The following is a 23,837-nucleotide window of genomic DNA, read 5'->3' as shown; positions in this document are numbered from 1 at the left end:
AACTGAGCAGAATCATTTACATTCTTCCAACATGTAGAAATGTATCTTTAGTTCAAAGATTGCTGAAACTAATCTGCCTCAGGCTTTCCAGGATGGGTGTTCAGGTGTTGCTTTGGAGTGCATAAAATCACGTGATCAGCAGTGTCTTGTATCTGTCAAAAGAAACTTCTGAGCTGGGCATAGTGGCTCACACCTGTAATCCCAGCACTTTGCGAGGCTAAGGTAGGAGGATCACTTGAGCCCAGGAGTTTGAGATCAGTCTAGACAACATAGCGAGACCCCATCTCTACAAAAAATTTAAAAAATTAATGGCAGGCACCTGTAGTCCCAGACACTCAGGAGCCTAAGGCAGGAGGCTCACTTAAGCGCAGGAGTTTGAGATCAGCCTAAACAACATAGCGAGACCCCATCTCTACAAAAAATTTAAAAAATTAATGGCAGGCACCTGTAGTCCCAGATACTCAGGAGCCTAAGGCAGGAGGCTCACTGAAGCGCAGGGGTTTGCTGCAGTGAGCTGTGATCCCCCCACTGCACTCCAGTCTTAGCGACAGAGCAAGACCTGGACTCATTTAAAAAAAAAAAGGAAGCTTCTGCTTATAAAAGAGTGGTGTACAAATAGGAGGAGTAGCTGCTTTGTGCTATGTTCCAGCTTATTGCATTTACTTAGTTCTCTTGGGGTTGAAATAGTCATTATTCCGCTCTAAAATTTGAATGCTGCCCAGGTAACTTCAGCTTGGTAAAGTATCACAGACAACCACATCTGATTAAATTACTAATAACTTGTTTGCTATAGTCATTTGAAGAAAGATAATGACCTGGCTTTTAATTAAAGAAGGAAAAAGGAGAACCCTCATAAAGTAGGGGAAATGATTTTATGTTCTAAGAACTAAATCTGTAAGATTCTAAAATAAATCTATAGCTATATAAAGACATAATTCATGTGAAGAATATTATCACACTAGTAGGTTTCTCAGACTGTCCTTATATACATAAACTCTGAAGCATGCATTTTCCCCAGGGGAATTGAATCCTTCTTGTTTCCATGACTAAAAGTAGCCTCATAGTTATAAAGAACAGTGAAAATGAGGTAATGCACGTGGAAGTCCAAACTAAAAAACAAAATCAGACTGTGGTATGATTTCCCCAATTCTACATTGGGGAAAAACTTACTGATTTCAAATTTGTTAATAAATATTGATTTCCCCTTATATTCAGTACAAAATCAAACTACCCTCCATACGAATGCAAGTGAATCAAAATAAGTTTCAGTGATGAGCCAGTGTATGTAGATTGTCAAGGGGTTGCGGCTAGTACACGATTTCTACAGTTGATCAAACTATTGTTTGGACCATGATCCCTTCAACTCAGAAAACCCTGACACACGCCTGTACTGTGTTTGCCAAATATCAGTTTACTAACAGGAAATTATTCTGCTAATTATAAAGCTGCACTAACACAAAAAAAGATCGTATTTATCCAAGTGATTCAGTTATGTTATTACTGTACAAAAGAGTTAAAAATTGCTGTTCAAGGAACTGTCAAAGTCTAAACATGTATCCCTAAATTCAGTGATTTCAGTGTATTTTTCTTTCAGGGATAATTTTTAGTGGTACCTTTGTAGGTAACATTATTGAGAACAATAGAAGTTTTCAGATTAACGTTTAATCCCACCCTTGATTTTAAAAATGGGGGGAAATAAAAAGTATCCCTTACTAAAGGTTACATTTCCCATTTGTAATTACTTTAAAAAATTATTTTACTGCAACACCTACATAACGTCAATTTATGGCAAATTTTTGTGACTACAAATTCAGAGATCATCACCCTAGATTTTCATGTGTTTTATTTAATGGGTTAGGGTCTAAGTAACCCTCCTCCACTAGTAATAAAAACGTTTGGGGTTGCCCTCAGGAAATAGCAATATAATGATTGGCTACCAAGCAAAATATCACTGTTCCTGACAGTGGGCATGCTAAGAGCTAGCAAATAAATCCACAGTAGGAAAACAGAGCTCAGAACCATAAACCTCAAATTGTTCTGGTTTCCCATGTCATTTCATTGTGAGTTACTGAATCACCCTTGTGGCCCAAAAGGGGTGTTACAGCTCCCCAAGTGTTCAATAAAATGTATTTCAGCCCTTGAGAGATTGGCTTCCTTGCGCAGTACAGTTTGAATCAATATTAAATGAGGCAGTAGGCTTCTGGAGGTTTTGAAATATAGAACTGATTTTAGAATAAAATGGTTGTTTTTGTCTGTAATCATGGTAAATGACCAAATGTAGGAGGCCCGTAGGTTTCGAGAGACTATTCTGTCTAATGTATTATAGAAATGTTGTGAGTCATCTTAAAGGGGAGGGTTAACATGTAAACAATATCCACTTTAGGTAAGAACTGATATCTTAAAAAGTGAACTAAATATTGTATAATGAACCTAAGTTAGAATGGTTGAAATACAATATTTTGCATGTAAGCCAATTTAGGAAATGAAGCTTTGTCTCTCCAGTGAGATTTAGTTGAGGAGGGGATGGGGGACACACCTCTGGCATCTAGAAATAGGGTTAGGAAAGAGGAGACCAGTTCACATGCTTTTCCTGGCCTTCCTTTAGTTCTGCAGTTTGCTGTATAAAACAAACTCAAGATCTGATGTCTAAGATCAACTGGGACAAACACCTGAAAAAAAAAATCACAAAGAATGTTATCAGCAAATGCCCAAATTATGGTCAGGTGGACTCTACTTTAAACTCGGTTTATAAAAGAAGTATTGGCATACATTTGTCTTTAGCTTCATGTAATTATTGTAATCTTATAACATCATCATTTACTCGAGGGTTAATTTAATGAGCATCTCTTCAGAATAAAAAGGACTATAAAAGTATAAAGTAGAAACCTTTTAAATAGTGGAAATATGATGAGATTTGAGAAACTGGGATTTCCTTGTGTTCCTTAAGTTTTTCCAAATAATGTACTGCCCATAAAGAGGAGGCTCCGCTACACAGACTTACCATGGGCAGGTATCACACTCATCAGGTCATTCTTTTTTTTTTTTTTTTTTTTTTTTGAGACGGAGTCTCGCTCTGTCACCCAGGCTGGAGTGCAGTGGTGCAATCTCGGCTCACTGCAAGCTCCGCCTCCCGGGTTCACACCATTCTCCTGCCTCAGCCTCTCCGAGTATCTGGGACTACAGGCGTCCGCCACCACGCCCGGCTAATTTTTTGTATTTTTAGTAGAGACGGGGTTTCACCGTGGTCTCGATCTCCTGACCTCGTGATCCGCCCGCCTCGGCCTCCCAAAGTGCTGGGATTACAAGCGTGAGCCACCGCGCCCGGCCCACTTCAGGTCATTCTTCCTGCACTTTATGAGGTCAGTACACCTGCTTTCCTCAATTCACAGAGGAGATGCAGCCTGAGAGTCAGAGTAACCTGGGTACAGCTCCCTAAGATTGTCTTCAGACCCTTCTGTTGTCAGCTGCCATTTTGCATTCAGAAAGAAGTTCCAAGATAGTTTTAAAGTAGTGAAAGACAGAGAAAAAATGGACACGGGGTTGCGGGAGGGATTTGTACAATGGTACTAAGATGCTGACTGAAAGCGGAAAGAAGTTATGGGTTGTGGGGAGTAAGTAGGATACTGGGACAATGAGGTGGAAAGTGGGAGAGGATGAAGAGTTTGCCTTTGAAAATGTTGCCACTGGAAAGCAACTGAAGATGCTTTGAATACAGTGTTGATAAACTGTTATGGTTGGGTATTTAGTAAATTACCTTGGTAATTTACTTAACAAATTGTTCTTTGATATCATGTAATGTAAATATAGAAATTTTTTCATGTCAACCAAAGAAGTAACTAAACCCACTAACTCCTAAACTCTGATGCCCAAGGCTCTGCCTGTTTGAGCCCAGGCTGCTTCCCCACCCTCATCTCCTTCTCCCTGTGTGCACCAGCATATTGAGCTCCACACTTGTTCATGAGCAGACTGAACCAGCATTAACCTCAGGGCCTTTGCACTTAACTCTCCTTGAAATGGTCTTCCCCAAAACAGTACCTCCCTCTGCCATTACACCCTTCGCTAGTACCATTCCACTTTCTAATCAGCCATAAAATTTATTTTTATGGGTAATTCATTTCCACCTGATATTATCCATTTGCTTCTTTATTTTCTTTGACCTCTCACTGAAATTTGATCATCAAAAGAGATGGGACTTGGCTTTGTTCACTGTTGCATCTCCTACACACTGGAGTAATGGAGATTTGGGGGTCTGAAGTTAAGTAAAATAAAGTCAGAAAGAATTTAGAAAATGACTCCGTCTCAAAAAAAAAAGAATTTAGAAAATTACAAAACAAAATAGGAATGAAAGGTAATATTCAGAATATAAGAAAAATAAATTGCACTTGTTTAAAATCTGATAAGTAACACAAGCATTATAAAATTCACAAAACAATAATTTTTGTTACTTAATGAACTGACCCACTTCTGTATATTTTTTCTCCACAATTTTTGTAACATACTCTTTGCCTCTTCAAATTATAACAACTTTGCAATATAATTTTCTATAGAGGGAATAGAACAATTATTTTGTCTTTTCTCTAGCATAGATGATCAAATTTAAATTATTAAGAGTTTATAAAAGCTTTCCAACATCAAAATGAGTTATTACTAATGTCTTATACATTTTTAAATTGTTGTCAAATGCAAAAAAAGAAAAAAACTTCTCTAAGTTTCTTTAGCATATGAACCATAAATTTGAGAGAATATGCCACAGAGTAGTTTCTGGCTGTATACAGTTCCAACCTTTTTGTCCTCCAAAACATATATAGTTCCCATCCTGAGGGCCTCAGGATATGGACGTATTACATCATGACCTCTGGCCCTGCACCTCTTTTCCAGCATTGGATGACTGTGTACAATGGGCAGTAGGAATACTCTGGATGCCATTTCTACACAGGATACTACAATAATCCAGCCATAAATGAAAGTAATTATTGTCCAATAAATACATCCCAGCAAACCTAGCCTGACTGCATCCCAACTCAACTTTCTTTAGCTCAGTTTCAAAAATAACCACAGCCAATTGAACACTACCCAACATGACAGAAGGAAGCTGGGATGTAAATAAGACAGCAGCCATATCAATTGCAGTTAAAACATTTTGCTTTTGCACATTTGTAAAGGTATGTGACTATGTGAACACAGTGCTAAGGCCCCTCCCATAACCTGGAAAGGGATTTGTACAAGTAAGGGGCCTTGAAACTCAAGGCTTTGTAGCTCCGCAGTAAATCCACTCCTTCCAGCAACTGATGGTATTTGTAGGTACAAAGTAGACAGTCAAAAAATGTTTGGCAAATGAATAAATGAAAGAAAGAATCATGCAATAAAATACATTTTAATACATCCTCCTTAGCATTGGAAAATCAAAGTGTCTTTCAAATTAAATGGGACCCATTAGCTTTAGGTTACATTTATCATATTAAAACTGTGCTAAATATCTGAGTGATTTGGGATCTATTCTCAGTACAAAATATGTCAAAGAGATTTATTAATTATAAGCACAGATATATTGACCTTTTCCTTCCTATGGGTAAATTAAACATTTCTATATAACTTTGCTACCCTATCAAGTGTGCTTCCTCACATGTATACTCTAAGCAGAACCATTACTTGGAATGTCTTATTACTAAAATTAAGGACAAACTTTCTTCATTGCCTATGTTACAATTGCCTTTTTGTGAAGGACAAATACTACTCTGTGACATTTATTTTGTTATTTTGTGGCTTCTAGGGAAAGAATTGTGTGAATAGTTTTTAAGTGACGTTGTAGTAGAAGGAGCTGAAAAATTGAAGGCCTATATTTTCCAGGTGGGGTAAAAATAGAGATTTATTCAAATTTTAATCTAATTGTAAAACCGAGTTCATGTTAGAAAGAAGATTGGGCATCAGGTAAGAAACTCCATATTGGGCTGGGTATGGTGCCTCATGCCTGTCATTCCAGTACGTTGGGAGGCTGAAGCAGGTGAATCGCTTGAGACAAGGAGTTCAAGACAAGCCTGGGCAAAATAGTGAGAACCCATCTCCACAAAAAATACAAAAATTGGCTGCATGTGGTGGTGTATTCCTGTAGTCCCAGCTACTTGGAGGGCTGAGGGGGGAGGATTACCTGAGCCCAGGAAGTCGAAGCTGCAGCGAGTTGAGATGGCGCCACTGCATTCCAGCCTGGGCAACAGAGTGAGACCCTATCTCCAAAAAAGAGAGAAACCTCCTGTTGAATGAGGGTTCCTGGCCTTTAATATGCTCCTTTCTTTCTTTTGCCCAGGGCTAGCATATCAGTCTCTCCGGTCATCAGAAAGTGCCTATAAAATCAAATGAGCTCTTGTAAACCTGACTCTGAGTATATATTTATGTACCACTGAAAAGCTGTGTGCCACTTTCTGGACCTGGAGTCCATCAGAGAATGCCAGCATCAGAATGTTTCTTGCAGATGCTGATTTTTTCCACTTGACATTCAAATTGAGATAGTTGGGAGAAGATGAAAAGCTATAGGGCAAATAATGGTATACTGACAGAAAAGTGGCAGCCTTCCTGAGAGGCTTTCTTTCGCATGCTTAGTTTAGGAAAATAGAATTCTGTGATGCTGCGAGTGGAAATACAAGGCCTTGGTTGGACCCATCAACCATGAATCAGATTACAGGCAATATTTCCCACCTTTATGTGATTGCCTCTTTTTAACACTTTTTACTTTTTAAAAATTTCAAATTAATTTTGAGGCCTAATTGGAAGATACATAATGGTTAGCATGAAAAGACAAATAAAGGTGCAGCCATCTGTTTTTGAAATGCTGGGGAAATAAAATACACATATCCATTTGAAGGTAGATTTTTCTCTTAGGTGATGTGTGATTGGCTGCAAATCACACTTTGAGGTATCCTTCCAGAGAGCATGTTCCTGGGCACATTTCGCTTCCTGATTGCAGTAAAATCTTTTAAAATCTCTGGTGGGTAATTTGCTGCTGTACTGCTGCTTACTACAACTTGAGGTAGGGAGAAAAAAATCAGTTGAAAAGCATTAAGAAAATGAATAATAATTGTAGGCTGTCTGTTAAAAACCCTTCACAGTGTGTAAGTCTTGTTTGTAAGTGAGTACATGAGAGATAAAGCAAGTTCCGCTTTATCAGTAAAGCACAGACATATTTCAGCCTGATTAGAAACAGATGAAGAGTTTTCTTTTTTCCTCCCCTTGGCTTCATTCAGCTGGTGTAATGAGCATTATTGATTAAAATGTTAGGATCAATAAAGATTTAAAATTGGAGTGGAGGAGACCTTAAGGAGGGGAAAAAGGTTATGGTCTGTTGAGTAAGCTGGCAGTTAAATGCTTTGTAGAAAACTCATTTTTTTTTCTTTTTTTTGAGACAGAGTCTCGCTGTCACCCAGGATGGAGTGCAGTGGCTTGATCTCGGCTCACTGCAAGCTCCGCCTTCTGAGTTCTCACCCTTCTCCTGCCTCAGCCTCTCAAGTAGCTGGGACTACAGGCACCCACCACCACCACCTGGCTATTTTTTTTTATTTTTAGTAGAGATGGGGTTTCACCGTGTTAACCAGGATGGTCTCAATCTTCTGACCTCGTGATCTGCCTGCCTCGGCCTCCCAAAGTGCTGGGATTACAGGCGTGGGCCACCGCGCCCCACCGAAAACTGATTTTTTAAGCATGAACTGTTAGTTATACTGCTTGGCCTTCATTGCCATGGACTGTTCTGCAGGTTGCATGTACATGTAAAACAATATGCATTATTATCAGACTCACACACTAAAAGTTTGTGAACATCATGTATAACTAGAACTTAATGATGAAACTTTAGCCCACCTGAACATGTGTTAATAATAACAATGAATTCTCTGTAATGAGAAAGCTGCCTCTCAAGTCATTTAACAGCCACTGGAGCTTACATATTTCTCCTTAGAATGCAGTTATGTGTAATCACACAGTTGCACTTTGTGAGGTTCTAATATTACAACAGGAATGTTTTAAATCCCTCGCTCCTCTTTTTCTTAATTATCAGTGTCAAAATCTACCAAATGCATTGAACTTCTGTGGTAGAGCCTCATAACCAAGAATTTCTGTGTTAGAGCCACATAACCAATGAGTTAGATATTTCTCCCATAGAAACAATTGCATTGTAGAACTTACTTTTATTTGCAGGGAAAAATATTAGACAGATCTAGGAAAATACACAAATAAAACAACAAACTACAGGGAGGTAAATGCAAAAAATAAGGAAAAGGCTAATTAAAATACGAATATGTTGGAAAAAAAGTAAAACAAAATCCATTAATACAATTTTAGGAGAAGCATCTAAAATTGACCATTTTTATGAAATGTATGCAAAAGATACTCTTAAAAGAACAATTCAGAGAACATAGGCTTTCAGGGGTGCTGTAGAGATCGGTGTGGAGGAACATAAAAGAATGCCTTAAAGAAAAGGAAAAGAACAGCCAGGCACAGTGTAATCCCAGCACTTCGGGAGGCCAAGGCTGGTGGATCACGAGGTCAGGAGATTGAGACCATCCTGGCCAACATGGTGAAACCCCGTATCTACTAAAAATACAAAAATTAGCTGGGTGTGGTGGCATGCACCTGTAATCCCAGCTACTTGGGAGACTGAGGCAGGAGAATTGCTTGAACCTGGGAGGCAGAGGTTGCAGTGAGCTGAGGATGCACCACTGCAACAGAGCAAGACTCCGTCTCAAAAAAGAAAAAAAGAGGGCGAGAGAGAAGGAAAAGAACAAAGGCTCACCAGTCACTAAATGCTGGTTAGAACACTTTTCTCAGGGCTACTCTGGGTATCACATTTCTATATAACTAGTTATGCGTTCCTTTTGGAACTTTTACAAATACTCCTTTAGACTGAGTCCAATAAACACATTTAAAAAAATCAATTCTGACCTCAATAAATAGTAATTTCACTGTTTATTCTTCTATGATATTTGTGCATAAATCAGTATAAATCTATTAACTATCAATATGTAGAAGTTAATGATAAATATTCTTTAGTCATTTCTTCTAAATTACATGAAATATCATTAAAAAATGGTATTTAGTAATAAAACTTGTTCTAATTCTGGTTATTTAATTTTCTATAGATAAGTGCTCTTATAAACAGTTCATCATGGGTTTGTTTTAAATTTAAATACTTAATTTCTGAGCCCAGCAATGTACCTTTATAATCTATTCTTAAACTGGTGTTCTATGTAGAAAAATCAGCGGTTCATTGTCTAGCTACTTTTATTTTGGCTGGTGCTTTCTGATTTTGCGATTAGTAATCCACATCATCTCAAAGGGTGTATCAGGAACCATGGGGTCTGACTTGCCCTTGCCTTGGCCCCCAGGTGCACCCTGAGCGTGACGCTGGAGCAAGCCATCATTCTGGCCAGAAGCCATGGACTGCCACCTCGCTACATCATGCAGGCTACAGATGTGATGCGGAAGCAGGTTGGTCTCATGCAGACTCGGGAATTGTTGTTCTGTAGGCCCTGGACTTGAAGATTCCTTTGTTCATTTATCAGGGGTCTGACAGGTGCCTGGATGTGATGGACAGTTTACTAGGCTCAGAGGTAACTCATGAATGAGAAATGCTCCCAGGGAGAAGATGCCACAGGCATCAGTCTGAGGTTCTGCAAGAATCTTAAACAACTCTGGAAAAAGGGAAGACTACGCCGTAATCTGCAGGCAGAAAGGGACTTGACTAAGTGGAATAAGGCAGCAGTGAATTTGGCGTTTATGTAAGGAACAAGTAAAAGGACATATGGCATTTTTTGGCAATTGTTAGTGGTAAAGCTTGGGGTGGAGAGGGACAGGGGCAAGGAAGAAGAGGAAAGAATTGAGGGTCCTGCTGGCTCCTGGTGACTGCCAAGGGACTTTCATGCCATACTCAGCGTGTACATTATTCTGAGGATAAAGCATTTACCTCAAATTTTCCTTTAGGGGATAAACAGCAGTCTTTGGACTGTCTTCGGGTCACTGGAGTACTTATAGGCAAGAATATACTCTCTTATAAATAGAATGAACTTTATTCTATACAGTAGCCCAATAGTATTCTAAGTGTGGCAGTTTTTAACCCTTAAAGTTATTTAAAAAGATGCACTAAGCTCCAATTTACTAATTACGAAAATGTGCTTAATCTAGCAGAAAAGATACTTAACTTACAGAAAGAAAAAAGAAATCAAAAGACATAAATTTTATATTTTATTCTACCACCTTTTCTTTGGGCTACCACAAGAAATTGATTTAACAAATTTCTCTACTTGCTGACTTGGTTTGAGTTGCCCAGTAACAGTGAGTGATTTAATTTTTAAGATACGCTTTGTAATTATGTCTACCTTGTTTATTGGAAGTTTAGTGTCTAACTCTCAGGCAAACAAATAAATCCCTCTGGGCTTGCTCCCAAGACTGCATTGCAGAATGCCAACAAAGCCCATGAAAAAGTCAACTGAAGAGGCCAACATCAAGCTGGTGTCTGCAATGCAGAGATCAGGCACAGGGAGAGCATATACATTGGTACTTCTGGTTAGGGCTCGGGAGCTGAAGATTGAAAACCAAGATCTTAGAAGGTCCAAGAGAGATTTGTTAAGTAAAGTTTAGAGCTAAGAAGCATGTGACATACTGCGGGCCAGCTGGAAAGGGTAAACACAGATGTGATTTGCCAGCAGGTTTAGGAAGGACTTTTTGGATATATATACAAATTATGTTTTAAAAAGTAGATCCAGGTAAACTTATGATTATCCATATCAGAGTTGAGAATTTTCTTAGCATTTAGGTTGCTAAGAAATACAGAAAGAAATTAATTGCCTTTCTGTTTGATCATGTTGCTTATTAGAGTAGGTTTGTAGGAAGACTTGGGAAGCGCCATCTCAAGATTATAGCTTATGACAAGCAAAAGAGACTGGAATTTACTTTCTTTTAGAATATTCCACTAAGGAAGTAATTATGAGTTGGTGACATATCCATTTCTACTGTATAGATTTGAATAGTTATAATTATATCAAATACTTTAACTTCTTAAAACTAAAAATGGAAATAGAGAAAATAGAGAAAAAGTAATATTGATATTATGTAGGCCCCAATGACTCACTTAACTGGTGTAAAGCTCTTTAAAACATAATGTAAATTATATGGTATTATTACGTTGATGTGTATTAGTATAGTATAATTTTAAAACTCAAAAGTCATGGATTCCTTGTAAAATTCCTGTTGATATATAAACCGCACTATTTTGTCAGTATATATCACTTGTTCTTCCCCCGAATTTTTTAAAAAAATGAATACATTTGGAATAGGTAGCTTTCTTCCTTTGTTATTTGTTCCTCTGCCCCAAGTTGTGACGTCCCAATGGCTATGAGAGGAAAAGAAATAAGGTTTAACTTCTTTGTGAAAGATCGTAGAGGCTGGGGCCCTCTTTTAAGGAAACTGGGCAGACTGGTGGCCCCAGAGATTTCTTCAACAGTCCTCCTGTCACGGATTCTCCTTCCAGTATTCAGCAGTGGCAGACAGTGAGATTTGTGGCTGAGGTCCAATCCGCAAGCCAACTCTTACCGACTTATGATTTGAGCAGTTAGAATGCAAGTCTGAATCAAAAGTCTAGCTTGGATTTTCTCTCTTTTTTACCTTTCAGCCTCAGAGACAATTACTTAACCATTTAGACTCAGCTTTTTAGAGACCAAGTGGTTAGATATTTGTCATCTTCAGTATATATTGAAGTATTTGCATTATTGCATATCAAATTTGTATTACAATATATTAAAGATGAATATTTACTATCTATTAAAGTTTTACAATATATAAATGAATAATATAATGAAAAAGCTAAGATTTTTTAATTTTTTTGGGAATAAGAAGCTTTTTGGCATGATTTATTGTTCTTATTTATAATTTCAGTATCGTTTTCCTCTATAGATTTTGCATATATACTTTTTGTAGAGTTGTTATTTTAACTCACTGCTTGAGTTTGAAGGAAAGATAAAAGACAGGAGAGAAGGGTGCTATGTCTTTCACGATGCTTTGCTAATGATTATAACGACCTTAGGCAGCACTTTATGTAACCAGCTGATTTGATTAATAAAAGGCTTGCAGTAGAAACTGTCATTTACATTATAAATTTAAAGTTTTCTATGCCATAAATTATATATTCCTAGTGTTCTTTGATGGCAGCCTAGAAAAAAATGTCTTCTTAACCTTTTTAATAAAAACTGGGATTCCAAAGTATCCTGACCCCTTACCTTCAGTATCAAAGCATCACACTGGACACAAAGAACAAAGACATGAGGTCGATGTGGTCCTTGCCTTATCTCATGGTGGACACATCCAGAGGAAAATCACCATGCCACGGGCACAAGCAAGTAAGTCTCTTCAGGGTAACCAACCTCAGTGTATCAAGACTCAGAACAGGGAGCAAATGAGTAGACTGAGCCCCTCCCTGGCTAGGATAAGTCTTACTCATTTTTGTATCACAGTTTCCCAAAATAGTACCTAGTACAAAGTAAATGCCAAAAGATATTTGTTCAATGATTTCATTCTAACTAGGATAGCTGGCGAAGGGCTTCATGCAGAAGATGAATTTACGATAGCGATTAAAAGCACAGAACAAGTTTTTGTTTTGTTTTAGATTTAAGGGGTACCTGTGCAGGTTTGTTACGTGGATACGTTGTGTAATGCTGGGGTTTGGGCTTCTATTGAACCCATCAACCCAAACAGTAAACATAATACCCAATAGGTAATTTTTTAATCCTATCCCCCTTCCTTCCTCTCCCCTTTTGGAGTCCGCAGTGTCTGTCGATTCCATCTTTATGTCCATGTGTACTCATTGTTTCGTCCCCACTGAAAAGCGAGAGCATGCAGTATTTGATTTTCTATTTAAGTGTTAATTCAATTAGGATAATGGCCTCCAGCTGCATTCAGGCTGCTGCAAAGAACGTGATTTTATCCTTTTTATGGCATATAATATTCCATGGTGTATATGTACCACATGTTTTTTATCCGCCCCACTGTTGATGGGCACTTAGGTTGATTCCATGACTTTGCTATTGTGAGTAAAAGAGAACAGACTCTTGAGCCAAGCAGCCACAGTTTGAATTCCAACTCCAGTGTTGACTATCTGGGTGATTCAGGGGAATATTCTTAGCCTCTTTGGTACTTAGTTTCCTCAGTATTGAAACAAGGATAATAATAGTACTTGTTTCATAGTGTTGCTGTGAGGATTAAATAAGTAAATATACTTAATGCACTTAAAACAGTACCTGATATGGTGACTGACCAATCAATTATTAACTAAGATTATATTTGATTTGGAACTTGGAAGATAAATATGATGCAGACAGGAAGGGAAGGGGGCAGGAAGAGTATTTAAGTAGAGGGAGCAATAGCAATATAAGCCAGAGTATAAAAACACAAGTAGCTGGAGTGTTGAGTTTATGAACAATATAGATGAATTTAAAGTGAAATGTGCCAATAGATGTCTTCAGCATGACAAGCATCAGTTTTATTTGAAACCTTTTAAGAAAGCAAACATTTTTCTTAATGGAATAACTTAGTGGAAATATTATAAGACTATAGACAAAAAGCATTGTACACAAATACTTCACGCTAGTTAGTAAATCTGTTTTTCACAGGGTATGATTTGGGAATTCTAAAACTAATTTATGTATTACTAAGAATGAACAAATAAGATATTGTAAATAACGAGAAGCTGATTTCTCACTCTCTGAGAAAAAAGTTACAAATAAGGAAAGGAAGAAGGCTGGAATCTGGAATGAACCCTATGCTACTGCATTGAAATCACATGTATCAGTATGACCTGATAAATACACACACAGACACATACAAATACGGATAGATGTAGAAATGAATATAGATGTATGAGTATGTTTGTATTTGTAAATTAGCCCTGCCTGCTGGAAAGGCCTAGTTGCAGTTATTCTCCCAGTAGTAAAGAGCACACTCAGTGTCCAAATCTTGGCTTCTAAATACCATTCTCCAATAAAAATAGCCAGGGCCCCTTGGAGAAATGGTAAATTACCAGATGAGACAAGGAAGACAAGTCTGGAACATCTTGAGGTGCCAGAAAATAAAGGAGTACTAAACAATGATACAATGATGGCAGCATATTAAAAAGGCACAAGAAACAACCAGAAAGAGCTCCCAGTGGCCAAAACTGAAACAAGTTTAGCAAAAAAAAAAAAAAATATGTATATAAGTATTAGATTATATCTCATGGAATAAAATAATTATGAGTCCACACTGATTTAAATATATACTTGAATAAATAAATAATTTGGGGAGAAGAGATTACTCTTTTTAAGAGAATTCCAGTCCATAAACAACAATATTATTGTTGTAGACAAGATACACCAACAGAGGCTAAAATCAGTGAGTGAAAGTTTGAAGAGAAACAGGATATTGCATAGTCTCATAGTATTTCCCTAAATATATTTATTAACTACAAAAAAAAAAGCAATGAGTAACTTTACAGTGCCAAAATCTGGCAGACATCAAAGTGATCAAAGTTAATGTCAGCAGTGATAAGATATGCCAATATCCTGTATCCCCTGATAGGATGCACTGAGAAGGGCATGACATCACTTCTGTGATTTTCTTGCCCAAAATGCATTTCCTGTATCTAATCGTGAGCAAACATCAGACACACCCAAACTGAGACATTCTGCAAAGTAATGACCAATACTTATCAAGAGTGTTAAGGTCATGAAAGGCTGGAAGGACCTCAGGAACTGTCACAGATTGGAGGGGAGTAAGGAGACAGGTAAGCGAAAGGCAATATGGGATCCTAGGTTGGATCTTGGAACAGAAAAGAAACCTTAGTGGGAGAAAATGGAGAAATTTGAATAAGATGTGCAGTTTAGTTGATAATATTGTACCAATGTTAATTCTTGGTTTTAGTAGTCACACTGTGGTTAAGTGAAGGGTTAACGTTAGGGGAAGCCACATGGAGTATGTGAAATCTCAGTTCTGTCTGTATTTTTCTCTAACTGTAAAATTACTTCAAAATAAAAAATTTTCTTTGTTTTGTTTTTGTTTTTGTTTTTAAAGACTGGTTAAGTGCAGTGGTGAAAAGTGGGGAAAGAGCAGAACAATGAGTTCAATTGATCTGTAACTGCCTGTGAACAGTCAATTGAGATAACTGCTTTTGGATTAGCCAAAATAGTTTTTCTGAAGTCCTTAATTGCAATTCCTGAATTTCTTCTCACCTTTCTTTTTGATGCCACACCCCCTTCCCTATTTGTTTTCCTATTTTACGTGCTTTTTGAGAGAATATGTTCTTTTTTTCCTTCTTTTTATCTTGTTTCTTTCCTTAGTTCAGAATGTAGTAGCTGGAGAGAGAGTTTCAGAGTTTTTGAACAACTCTCCTTAACCTATTCCAAACCCCAAACTCTGGTGTTTGGTCCTATGTGGTAAGTAATTTTCATGAGGAACTAAAGTGATTATAACTTCATTCATGAACTTGACAGACTGTGAAGACTTTTTCATGGCCAAAGTAGATTTTATTATAAACTCTGAGGCAGAATTACTAGATTTCATAGATCTGCATGGACATGGCTTGTCCAGAAATTGCTTTGGAAGTAGTTAAGAAAATATTTTTTTGCTAAATACTAGTAAACTTAATGATTCAGGTAAGAAAAAAACAAGTGCACAGTTGTGATAAAACTGTGAATTCTGTTCCAGAAAAGTGGTAACACAGAGCAGGCATTTATAGTCTGCTCATTTACTATTTTCAACATCTTTTTAAATTTTTTATTTATTTTTATTATTTTTCTTTTTTTGTGAGGGAGGGTCTCATTCTGTTTCCCAGGCTGGAGTACAGTGGCACAAATATGGCTCACTGCAGCCTCAACCTCCTAGGCTCAAGCAATCCTCCCACTTTAGCCTTTCGAGTAGCTGGGACCACAACTGCATGCCACCATGCCAGGCTAATTTTTGTATTTTTTGTAGAGACAGTCTCACTATGTTTCCCAGGCTGGTCTTGAACTCCCAGGCTTTAGTAATCCTTCCACCTTGGCCCCTCAAAGTACTGGATTTACAGGCATGAGCCACTGTGCCTGGCCTGTTTTCAACATCTGAAGTATTGATTGCTTCTAGGAATAAAGACAAAGCAACATAGCAGCACATTTTTATTAAAAGCATTGATTTTGAAAATGCTCAGACGGCGATGTCTGTCTCTCTCTTAGCTAATCTCCCTTGATGTTAAAGACGTTGTTTGAATAAGTATCCTACACACAGATGTTAATGGTATGTTAAATTATTACTAACACACTGTAGGGATAAAAGTGATTTTCCTGACTTTCAGGGAGCAAGAGTTCAGAACACAGCGAAGAATTTGGGAGTCAGAGACCGGACCCCACAGTCTGCACCAAGGTAAGTGCATCCCCTGCTCTGCCCTTGCCCGAAAGATTTGCCAGCATTTTCCCCGGCAGCGTCCCTCCGCTAATGCAACTGATCTAGGATGTGCCCCGTGTTGTACTGATTGTAATTACGGAGATTGCCCTTGAAACACCCAGTGGCTAAGTGTGATTACACATAAATGCTCTCAGAAATAAATGGATATTATTCTATTTTGCAAGTTCTATCATGAATTCGAAAAGAAAAGCTCACACAGACACTACTAAAATTTGAAATCCAGCTGTGCCAAACAACCAAAATGCCATTTTCATTTATACTTCTGTGACTGTACATGCTGTTCCTTCTAGCATGACTGCCTTTCCCATATGTGTTTGTATGGGAAACTCCTGTTTCACTGCAAAACCTAGCTTAGATGTCATTTTCTCCTTGGAGTCTTGCTTGAGTTTCCTTCCTCTCTGTACTCCCTTAGCATCTTGTCATATTGACCTGTGATAAACTTTATCATATTTTGTTGCAATATATTGTCACATGTTCCTTTGCCCAACCTGAATATGAGTTTTCTGGAGGCAGAGAATATTTTTTTGGATTTTATTTACTACTCATCATAGTAAACATCAAATATCTGAACAGATTTCAAGAATGTCTGAATGAAGAAATGAACAAATGAGATTTTTGTTTGTTATCTCAAATATTTACAGTTCACACATCATCATAAGAAAGGACTCCCATTGACTTTAAAATAAATGAACATAAATAATAGCCATCAGAGAAACGCTCTGGTTTTGATTTCCCTGGTGAAGAGGGTAGGCAACCATCTACCTTGAAGTGGGGAAAAGCTAAATAATTTCTTTTACATTTGATTGCTTTTGTACATTTGTATTTTAACAAAAAATAGGCTCTTCCAAACACTGCCACAGACAAAGCACTATTTCTCTTTACAGAGCAGTTACCAGAGTGGGAATGATGGCCGCAGCATTTATGAAGTAATATTTCATTCTGAAAAACCATGTGGGTAGTGAAAGTGCTTTCAAAGGGAAAACATACTTTCCCTCTGAAAATGGATGGAGCACTCCTGTTCTAATTGCACTTATTTTTAGTGCTGACTCCTAACTCTGTTTAATCCTCAAGTTTTGTTAATGTCGTCTTTCACAGTTGATTAGGTTAGAATCTAAGGCTTTCTGTTGCTAAAGGATTATTTTTACATACGCATTCGCCATCCAGCACCTTGGGAGGCATGGTATATTTGGATAATAGACCCAGTGAAGTGTTAAAATTCCAATAAGAAAACAAGATCATGGCTCAGCAAGATGTTCTTAGCTAGACCTATAAACACTAATAAACAGTGGGGTGGGGATCAGACTTCAGCACCCCGATCAATAAACCAATATGAAAGCTGAACACAAGAAAAGAAACCAATGAACTTGCTTTTTTTTTTTTTCCTTTATTGGGTTATGTTAAAAACACTTGAAATGAAACTCAGTAAAATGAGCCAGCCATAAAGTTGACATTATCTACAAGGGAGTAATAGGCCTGAGAGAGAAAGCAAGAGTAATTTTAAAAATTTATTTTATTTATTCTTTCATTCATTCTGCAAATATTTATTGAGGACCTCAGAAATGCAAAACACTCTGCTATGCCCCAAGGAGAGTATAAACCTGAATTAGAAATCGCCCTGGCCCTCAGAGCTTTCAGTTAAAAAGATGAGGTGAAGAAGGCATAATTACAAGGAAAGGTAGAAGACAGGAATCACCCTGTGGAGAGTGCAGAGAGAATGCCAAGGAACACAGAGGGTCTGGAATCTCTCCCAGCCGAGAACCTGAACTCCAGCCCCGAAGACAGTGAGTTGAAGAACACATTTGGCCGTCAAGGTGAGGCCATCCGTGGGCAAAACTGGGATAATGTTTCTGGAAACATCTTCATGGAGCCGAAGTTTGCTATCTCTCTCTGAGATACTATTTGATTCAAAGCCTCAACCCATCCCTCCCAGAGTTTTCCTCTCACCATCCACTTGATGTTTTAAAAAACTTACTCAGAGCACATATATTGAATTTCTGCTATGTGTCTATAGGTGCCAGGCCCCTTGCTAAAAGCTAGAGGACTAAAGACGTAGTGTCCTCCACCAGTTGTTGAAGTGTAGTAGAGTAACAATGGAATAGAATGAAAGTGGTACACAGTGTGTGATGGAAATAGGCACAGATTGTCATGAGAACACAGAGAAGGGACATATGCAGCCTAAGGACAGAGAGAAGAGATCACAGAGTACTCCTGGGCCTGTCAGCTTTGTAATGCATGTCCCATACTGGGGATGCAATAGTACCAAGGACCACAGAAGACATGATGTTCTGAGAACTATGCCTAGACCTCAATGACTGGTGGTTGAATGTGATTCAAGTATGGTGTGAAGTGAGGCTGGAGATATAGGCCAGGGCTGGGTCAGAAGAGACTTGTAGGAGTATAGAAGAGTTTTGATTTTAACTTGAAGACAATAGGGAGGCATGCATAAGCAATCTTCCTATCTGGAAGACTTGAATTTTAGAATTTATCTCTGGCAACATCAGGAGGGCCCATTTGAGGACAGCTAAGACTGAAGCAGGAGCCTAAAAACATTATGGTAGTATTGAGGCCAAGATGAGAGGATGGGTTAGAAAGATGTTTAGAAGACAGAATCAATAGTCTTTGGACACTAATTGGATAAAGGACTTTAGGGAAAAGGAAGATTCTAGGATGACCACCAAATCTTTGGCTTGGATAATGAGGTGCTGGTGGTTCTTTCCTCTGAGACAGTGGGCACAGAGGGGAAGCACACACACAGGGAGGAGATGGGGAGCTCAGGTTGGTAGTACTGAGATCGAGCATCAATCGTCATCCCTGGAGAGGACATTGTGGACAGTGGAATATACTGGTCGAAAGCCAAGGAGAAAAGAATAGGTGGCGCTATAGTCCTATGAGTCTTCGATATTTAGGATTTAGGTGAAGACACAGAAATCAATTTTGTTACGACAATGTATGGGTAAGAGAGATGAGAGAAGTCAGGACACCCTCAGGAGATGTCAGCACTGAAGAGAAAGCAGAGGAAGCAAGGCTACAGAATCTAAAGTGAGCCATGGACTGGAGATGGTTGTTCTGGAATTCAAAAAGGAGCAATCAGCCATAGTCACACTACTGGAGCGTGAATATAATAATTTAGGAAATCAGAAGCTAGAAAGCAGAGTATCAGAACTTAATAATTCTGAGGTAGGTAAAGTCTGCTCTGGGGAGGGGTGTTTCTTGGACACCCTTGGCTCCAATGCATTTTGCATCCTCCCCTTTAGCAATCTGTGTCTTAAAGATGTGTCCAGAACTGCTTTTGGCATTGGGGTATTAAGATGGATGAGAAACACTTCATGCACTCAAAGAGCTTGCAGCCTAGTAGAATACAAAGACAAAATAAATTTAGAGAATCAAGTGAATGGGTATCGTGATAGGATAAAATGGGTATGTGAGGAGGGAGTACAAAGGACCTTCCCCCTCCCAGCTTCATACATTGGCTCTTCAGGGCAACAAGCCTCTCTTCCTTAGGAACCAAATATTACATTCCAGATGTCGGACCGCACATCCAGCACACTGGCTTTATTCACAAAATAAAGTTTTTGTTATGTCACAAAATCTGGAACTCTTGTGCTATGAAAAGCTGATTTTCTTTACTTGTTTAATCAGGAGGGGGCATTCTATAGTGGTTAAGAGTGAAAAAAATTGGCCGAGCGTGGTGGCTTATATGTGTAATCCCTGCACTTTGGGAGGCTGAGGTGAGAGGATTGCTTGATACTGGGAGTTCAAGACCAGCCTGGGCAACAAAGCAAGACCCTGTCTTTACATAAAATAAAAAATAAAAAATGGCCAGGTGCAGTGGCTCACGCCTGCAATCCCAGCACTTCGGGAGGCCAAGGCAGGCGGATCATGAGGTCAGGAGATCAAGACCATCCTGGCTAACGTGGTGAAACCCTATCTCTACTAAAAATATAAAAAAAATTAGCCGGGCGTGGTGGCATGCGCCTGTAGTCCCAGCTACTCAGGAGGCTGAGACAGGAGAATCTCCTGAACCCAGGGGGCGGAGGTTGCAGTGAGCCGAGATCTCGCCACTGCACTCCAGCCTGGGCGACAGAGCGAGACTGTGTCTCTAAATAAATAAATAAATAAGCCGGGCTGTCTGCCTGTGGTCCCACCTACTCAGGAGACTGAGATGGAAAGATAGCTTGAGCCTAGGAGGTTGAGGCTGCAGTGAGCTATGGTCGTACCACTGCACTCCAGCCTGGGAGACAGAGTGAGACCTTGTCTCTTAAAAAAAAAAAAGAAAGAAAAGATGAAAAAAAAAATGGCTATGTGACCTTATTTAGTCAGGAGTTTTTCCGTCTCTGAGACTCAGTTTTCTCATTTGTGAAATGGGGAGAATTGCCTTGGGACAGCGTGTGATTGATGCTTTAACCTCGAAAGAGGCGTTTACTTTTGCTCTGCTTTCACATAGCTTTTATTTTTGCTAGGTAGAAAGGTGAAAGGCACCATCTATAGCATGAAGGTGGAAAGTTCTGCTCTTGGCAGATTTGCATTTGGTCAGGAAATTTGGGCTACCTGAGCTCAAAGAAGAATAGGAGAAAGAAGGCCAAAACCAAACCTTTTTCGTGCAGGGCCACTGATGTGAGTGGAATGAGACTACAAAAGGGCCCCAAATGATGGGCAGACCAAGGCCTCACCCTGCCCAACAATTTATCTGCCAAAAAATAAACGCTTCAGTGCAGGATGAGAGTCCAACTCTTACCTATTACATTTCACTTAGAACCTTCATCTGCCTGTTCTAAATTCCCAAAGCTCTGCAATTTCCATTACAAATGTGTCTGAACTCAAATAACCCTGAGTCACTTCCAAGAAGCCTCACAGAAGCTGAATCTGCCCAGTTCCACAATACCCAGAGCTATTATTTCATGAGGTGATCACAGGGAGTAGCCTTTCCTTCAATTTGTGAAGCAGACATTTCAAAGACTCGTCTACCCAGTGCTATTAGTTACATTACGTGGAAACGTGCTGAGCAAGGTAATGGAATGTGATGGCTCAGCCCAGATCTCATGGGGCAGGACATTCGCCACCCATCTTCCCATTCCTGTCCTACGTGACTAAGCCCACGTGCCTTTTCAATCATTAGGCAGCACTGTCAGGGAAATAAGAGGAAGGAAATTAAGAAGAAAAAGAACCTTCTTATCCTTTCATTATCCCAGCCCTGGGAATGCAATTTGAAGTAACACCATATTCTTCAGCTGCAAAAGAACCTTTGAAGTACATCGGGTCAATTGAATGTATTCTTTTCTCTGGGAAGGATGAAATAAGCTTTTTCTGATGTGAGATGTCTTTATTTCAGTATTCGCCTCTTGCATGGAGATAACATGTAGCGCATAAACCACCTTCCAGACTTGAAATACATTTTGCAAACGTCCAAAGTCAATAGCTTCTTCTACATGTTCTCATACTAGGAAAGCTCATTTTGTTAACCAGGAGTTATAACTCAATATTAAGTCTTGCTCATTCTTCTCCCTTGATCTATAATTAGCAAGGGATTAAATGTCAAAGGGAGAGGAAATTTATAATTTGCTAAATTGGTCAACAATTCATTGAAGCTGTTTTCAATTTAGTTGGTAAAAGGGATTGAATCACCACAGCTAGTCCTGGGTTTGGAGTGCTTTTATGAAAAGATGCCAAGTGGAAATCTGCACCTTCCATTTTGACATCATTAGTCCAAGCTCTGCAGTGACACCAGTGTGGCCATGGGTGCTGTTTAGAAAACAGGCATAGTCCAATCCAGCATTTTAGTTCAGCCAATCAATCTCTCAGGATATGCTGTAAGTAATGCGTATGGCCTTGAGATCACTAGGGCTATTAGGCAGCTATTATGTTCCCTTTTACTTCGGTTCTGCTGTTATCATTTAACCACTCAGGAAAACGTGGAACACCAGAACTTCTGTGAGCCTAGTTAAACCCCCCTGAGTTTTCCTTGAATGCTGCATAGTCTTGAACAACTAGACCTGGGCTACAATGGGAAGCATTTCCAGGCGTCTCCATGGTTTAAGTGGATCTTTGACCCACTTGGAGAGCCCACAGTCAGGTGAGTGGGCCCTGGGCAGAGCTGGGCAATTCATCCTTAGGAAACTCTAGCCAATTGTGCCTTTGAGATTTAGGTCTCAGGAACCTTGCCATGTCAGCCTATCCACAGCCAACTGCCTGCACTCTGGGGATAGTAGAAAATGAAGCATATTTCTAAAACAAATCAGAAAATCAGTAGACCCCTATGAGATAGGTGCCATCTTGCTACAAAATAATCATGATAGACATCATGGTAATTATCATAATAATATCATTTCCTGGAATCAAGAGAGTAGGTTTTACCACGAGTGTGGTGAACAGCCTGGGCAGTTGGCATTGGAGAAAATGCAGCAGGTTTAAAAAATTCAGGATTACTTCATCCACAGCCATCAAGATGTGCAGAGGGGCACTGGGGTTTTCTAAATCATAGAATCTAATTTTTGGAGTTTGCTAATTCATATGTTATTTTTAGTGAAATAGACAATCTGATCATGACTCACGAAACAAGAAATTATCATCAATGTGTTTGTTCTACCAATAAAGACACCTCATGTAATGGTAATACGCTAAGTCACTGCCAAACTTTCCCATGCCTTTTCTAGGCTGTACAAGCTGTGCGAGCCGCCTCCCCCAGCTGGAGAAGAATGAAAAGAATTCCCAAGAAACCAGGCAGGCAGAAGCTCCTGAATGCTGGACTAGACAAACTACATGTTGGCTAAACATTCTCCACTGAAGATAAATCAATGCTTTTTTTTTTTTTCTGTAAATCTTTCTCCCCATTGCAAACAAGTAGTGTTCAGTTTACACTTGGATATTTATGCTGGAAATGGATAGAAGTTCAGAGAGTTCAGCTTCACAAACTGATGTCTCTGTGTATTGACATTAAGTATTCACTTTTAGAGTAAAATCCATCCCTTGAACATAAAGAAAAAAATATTAGAGATTTAAATATTAACCACCATGCCTCCTCTCCCATTCATTAAAATTGTTTTATTAGGTTTGTTTTCACTTTTCCAAGTGGACACATGTAATACTGGAGAGTTCCTCTTGAAGAAGGCTATTATTGAAGAAACCTGGCGACATCTTCCAAATCGTCATGAAAAATGTAAGAACAATATAGACTGTGTGTGGTATACATTTTCAGTCCCCCATTTGCCAGAGAGAAAGTCATTAATGTGTAAAAGGTGGAAAAGCATGCTTTACTCTTTCTCCTAAGGGCTTATTTCTTATTAGAGGAGAAGAAAGCTGATTAAGGCCTCCAGCAGGACTCACTTTCTTCTAGCTGCCTTTGGGCATCCTTTATTCTTGTGGACAGCTCTAGCAAATCAATGCTATTTTTGGTGTCT

General features: G+C 38.9%; 1 protein-coding gene across 1 annotated transcript in view; it reads left to right on the top strand.

Moving 5' to 3' along the window:
- PREX2 (phosphatidylinositol-3,4,5-trisphosphate dependent Rac exchange factor 2) overlaps nucleotides 1-23,440 on the top strand; it is a 280,879-nt gene extending 257,439 nt beyond the window's left edge. Inside the window, exons 38-40 of the mRNA XM_003274806.4 lie at nucleotides 9,369-9,471; nucleotides 16,334-16,401; nucleotides 23,094-23,440. Coding sequence (XP_003274854.2) covers nucleotides 9,369-9,471; nucleotides 16,334-16,401; nucleotides 23,094-23,139 — 217 coding nt within the window. The 3' untranslated portion in view covers nucleotides 23,140-23,440. The remainder of the gene's footprint in view (nucleotides 1-9,368; nucleotides 9,472-16,333; nucleotides 16,402-23,093) is intronic.
- The last annotated feature ends 397 nt before the right edge of the window (nucleotides 23,441-23,837 follow it).

The sequence above is a fragment of the Nomascus leucogenys genome, chromosome 16, assembly GCF_006542625.1.
Source record: "Nomascus leucogenys isolate Asia chromosome 16, Asia_NLE_v1, whole genome shotgun sequence".
Lineage (NCBI taxonomy): Eukaryota > Metazoa > Chordata > Mammalia > Primates > Hylobatidae > Nomascus > Nomascus leucogenys.
The sequence above is the reverse complement of the archived record's forward strand: the minus strand, read 5'-3'. Positions and strand labels throughout refer to the sequence as shown.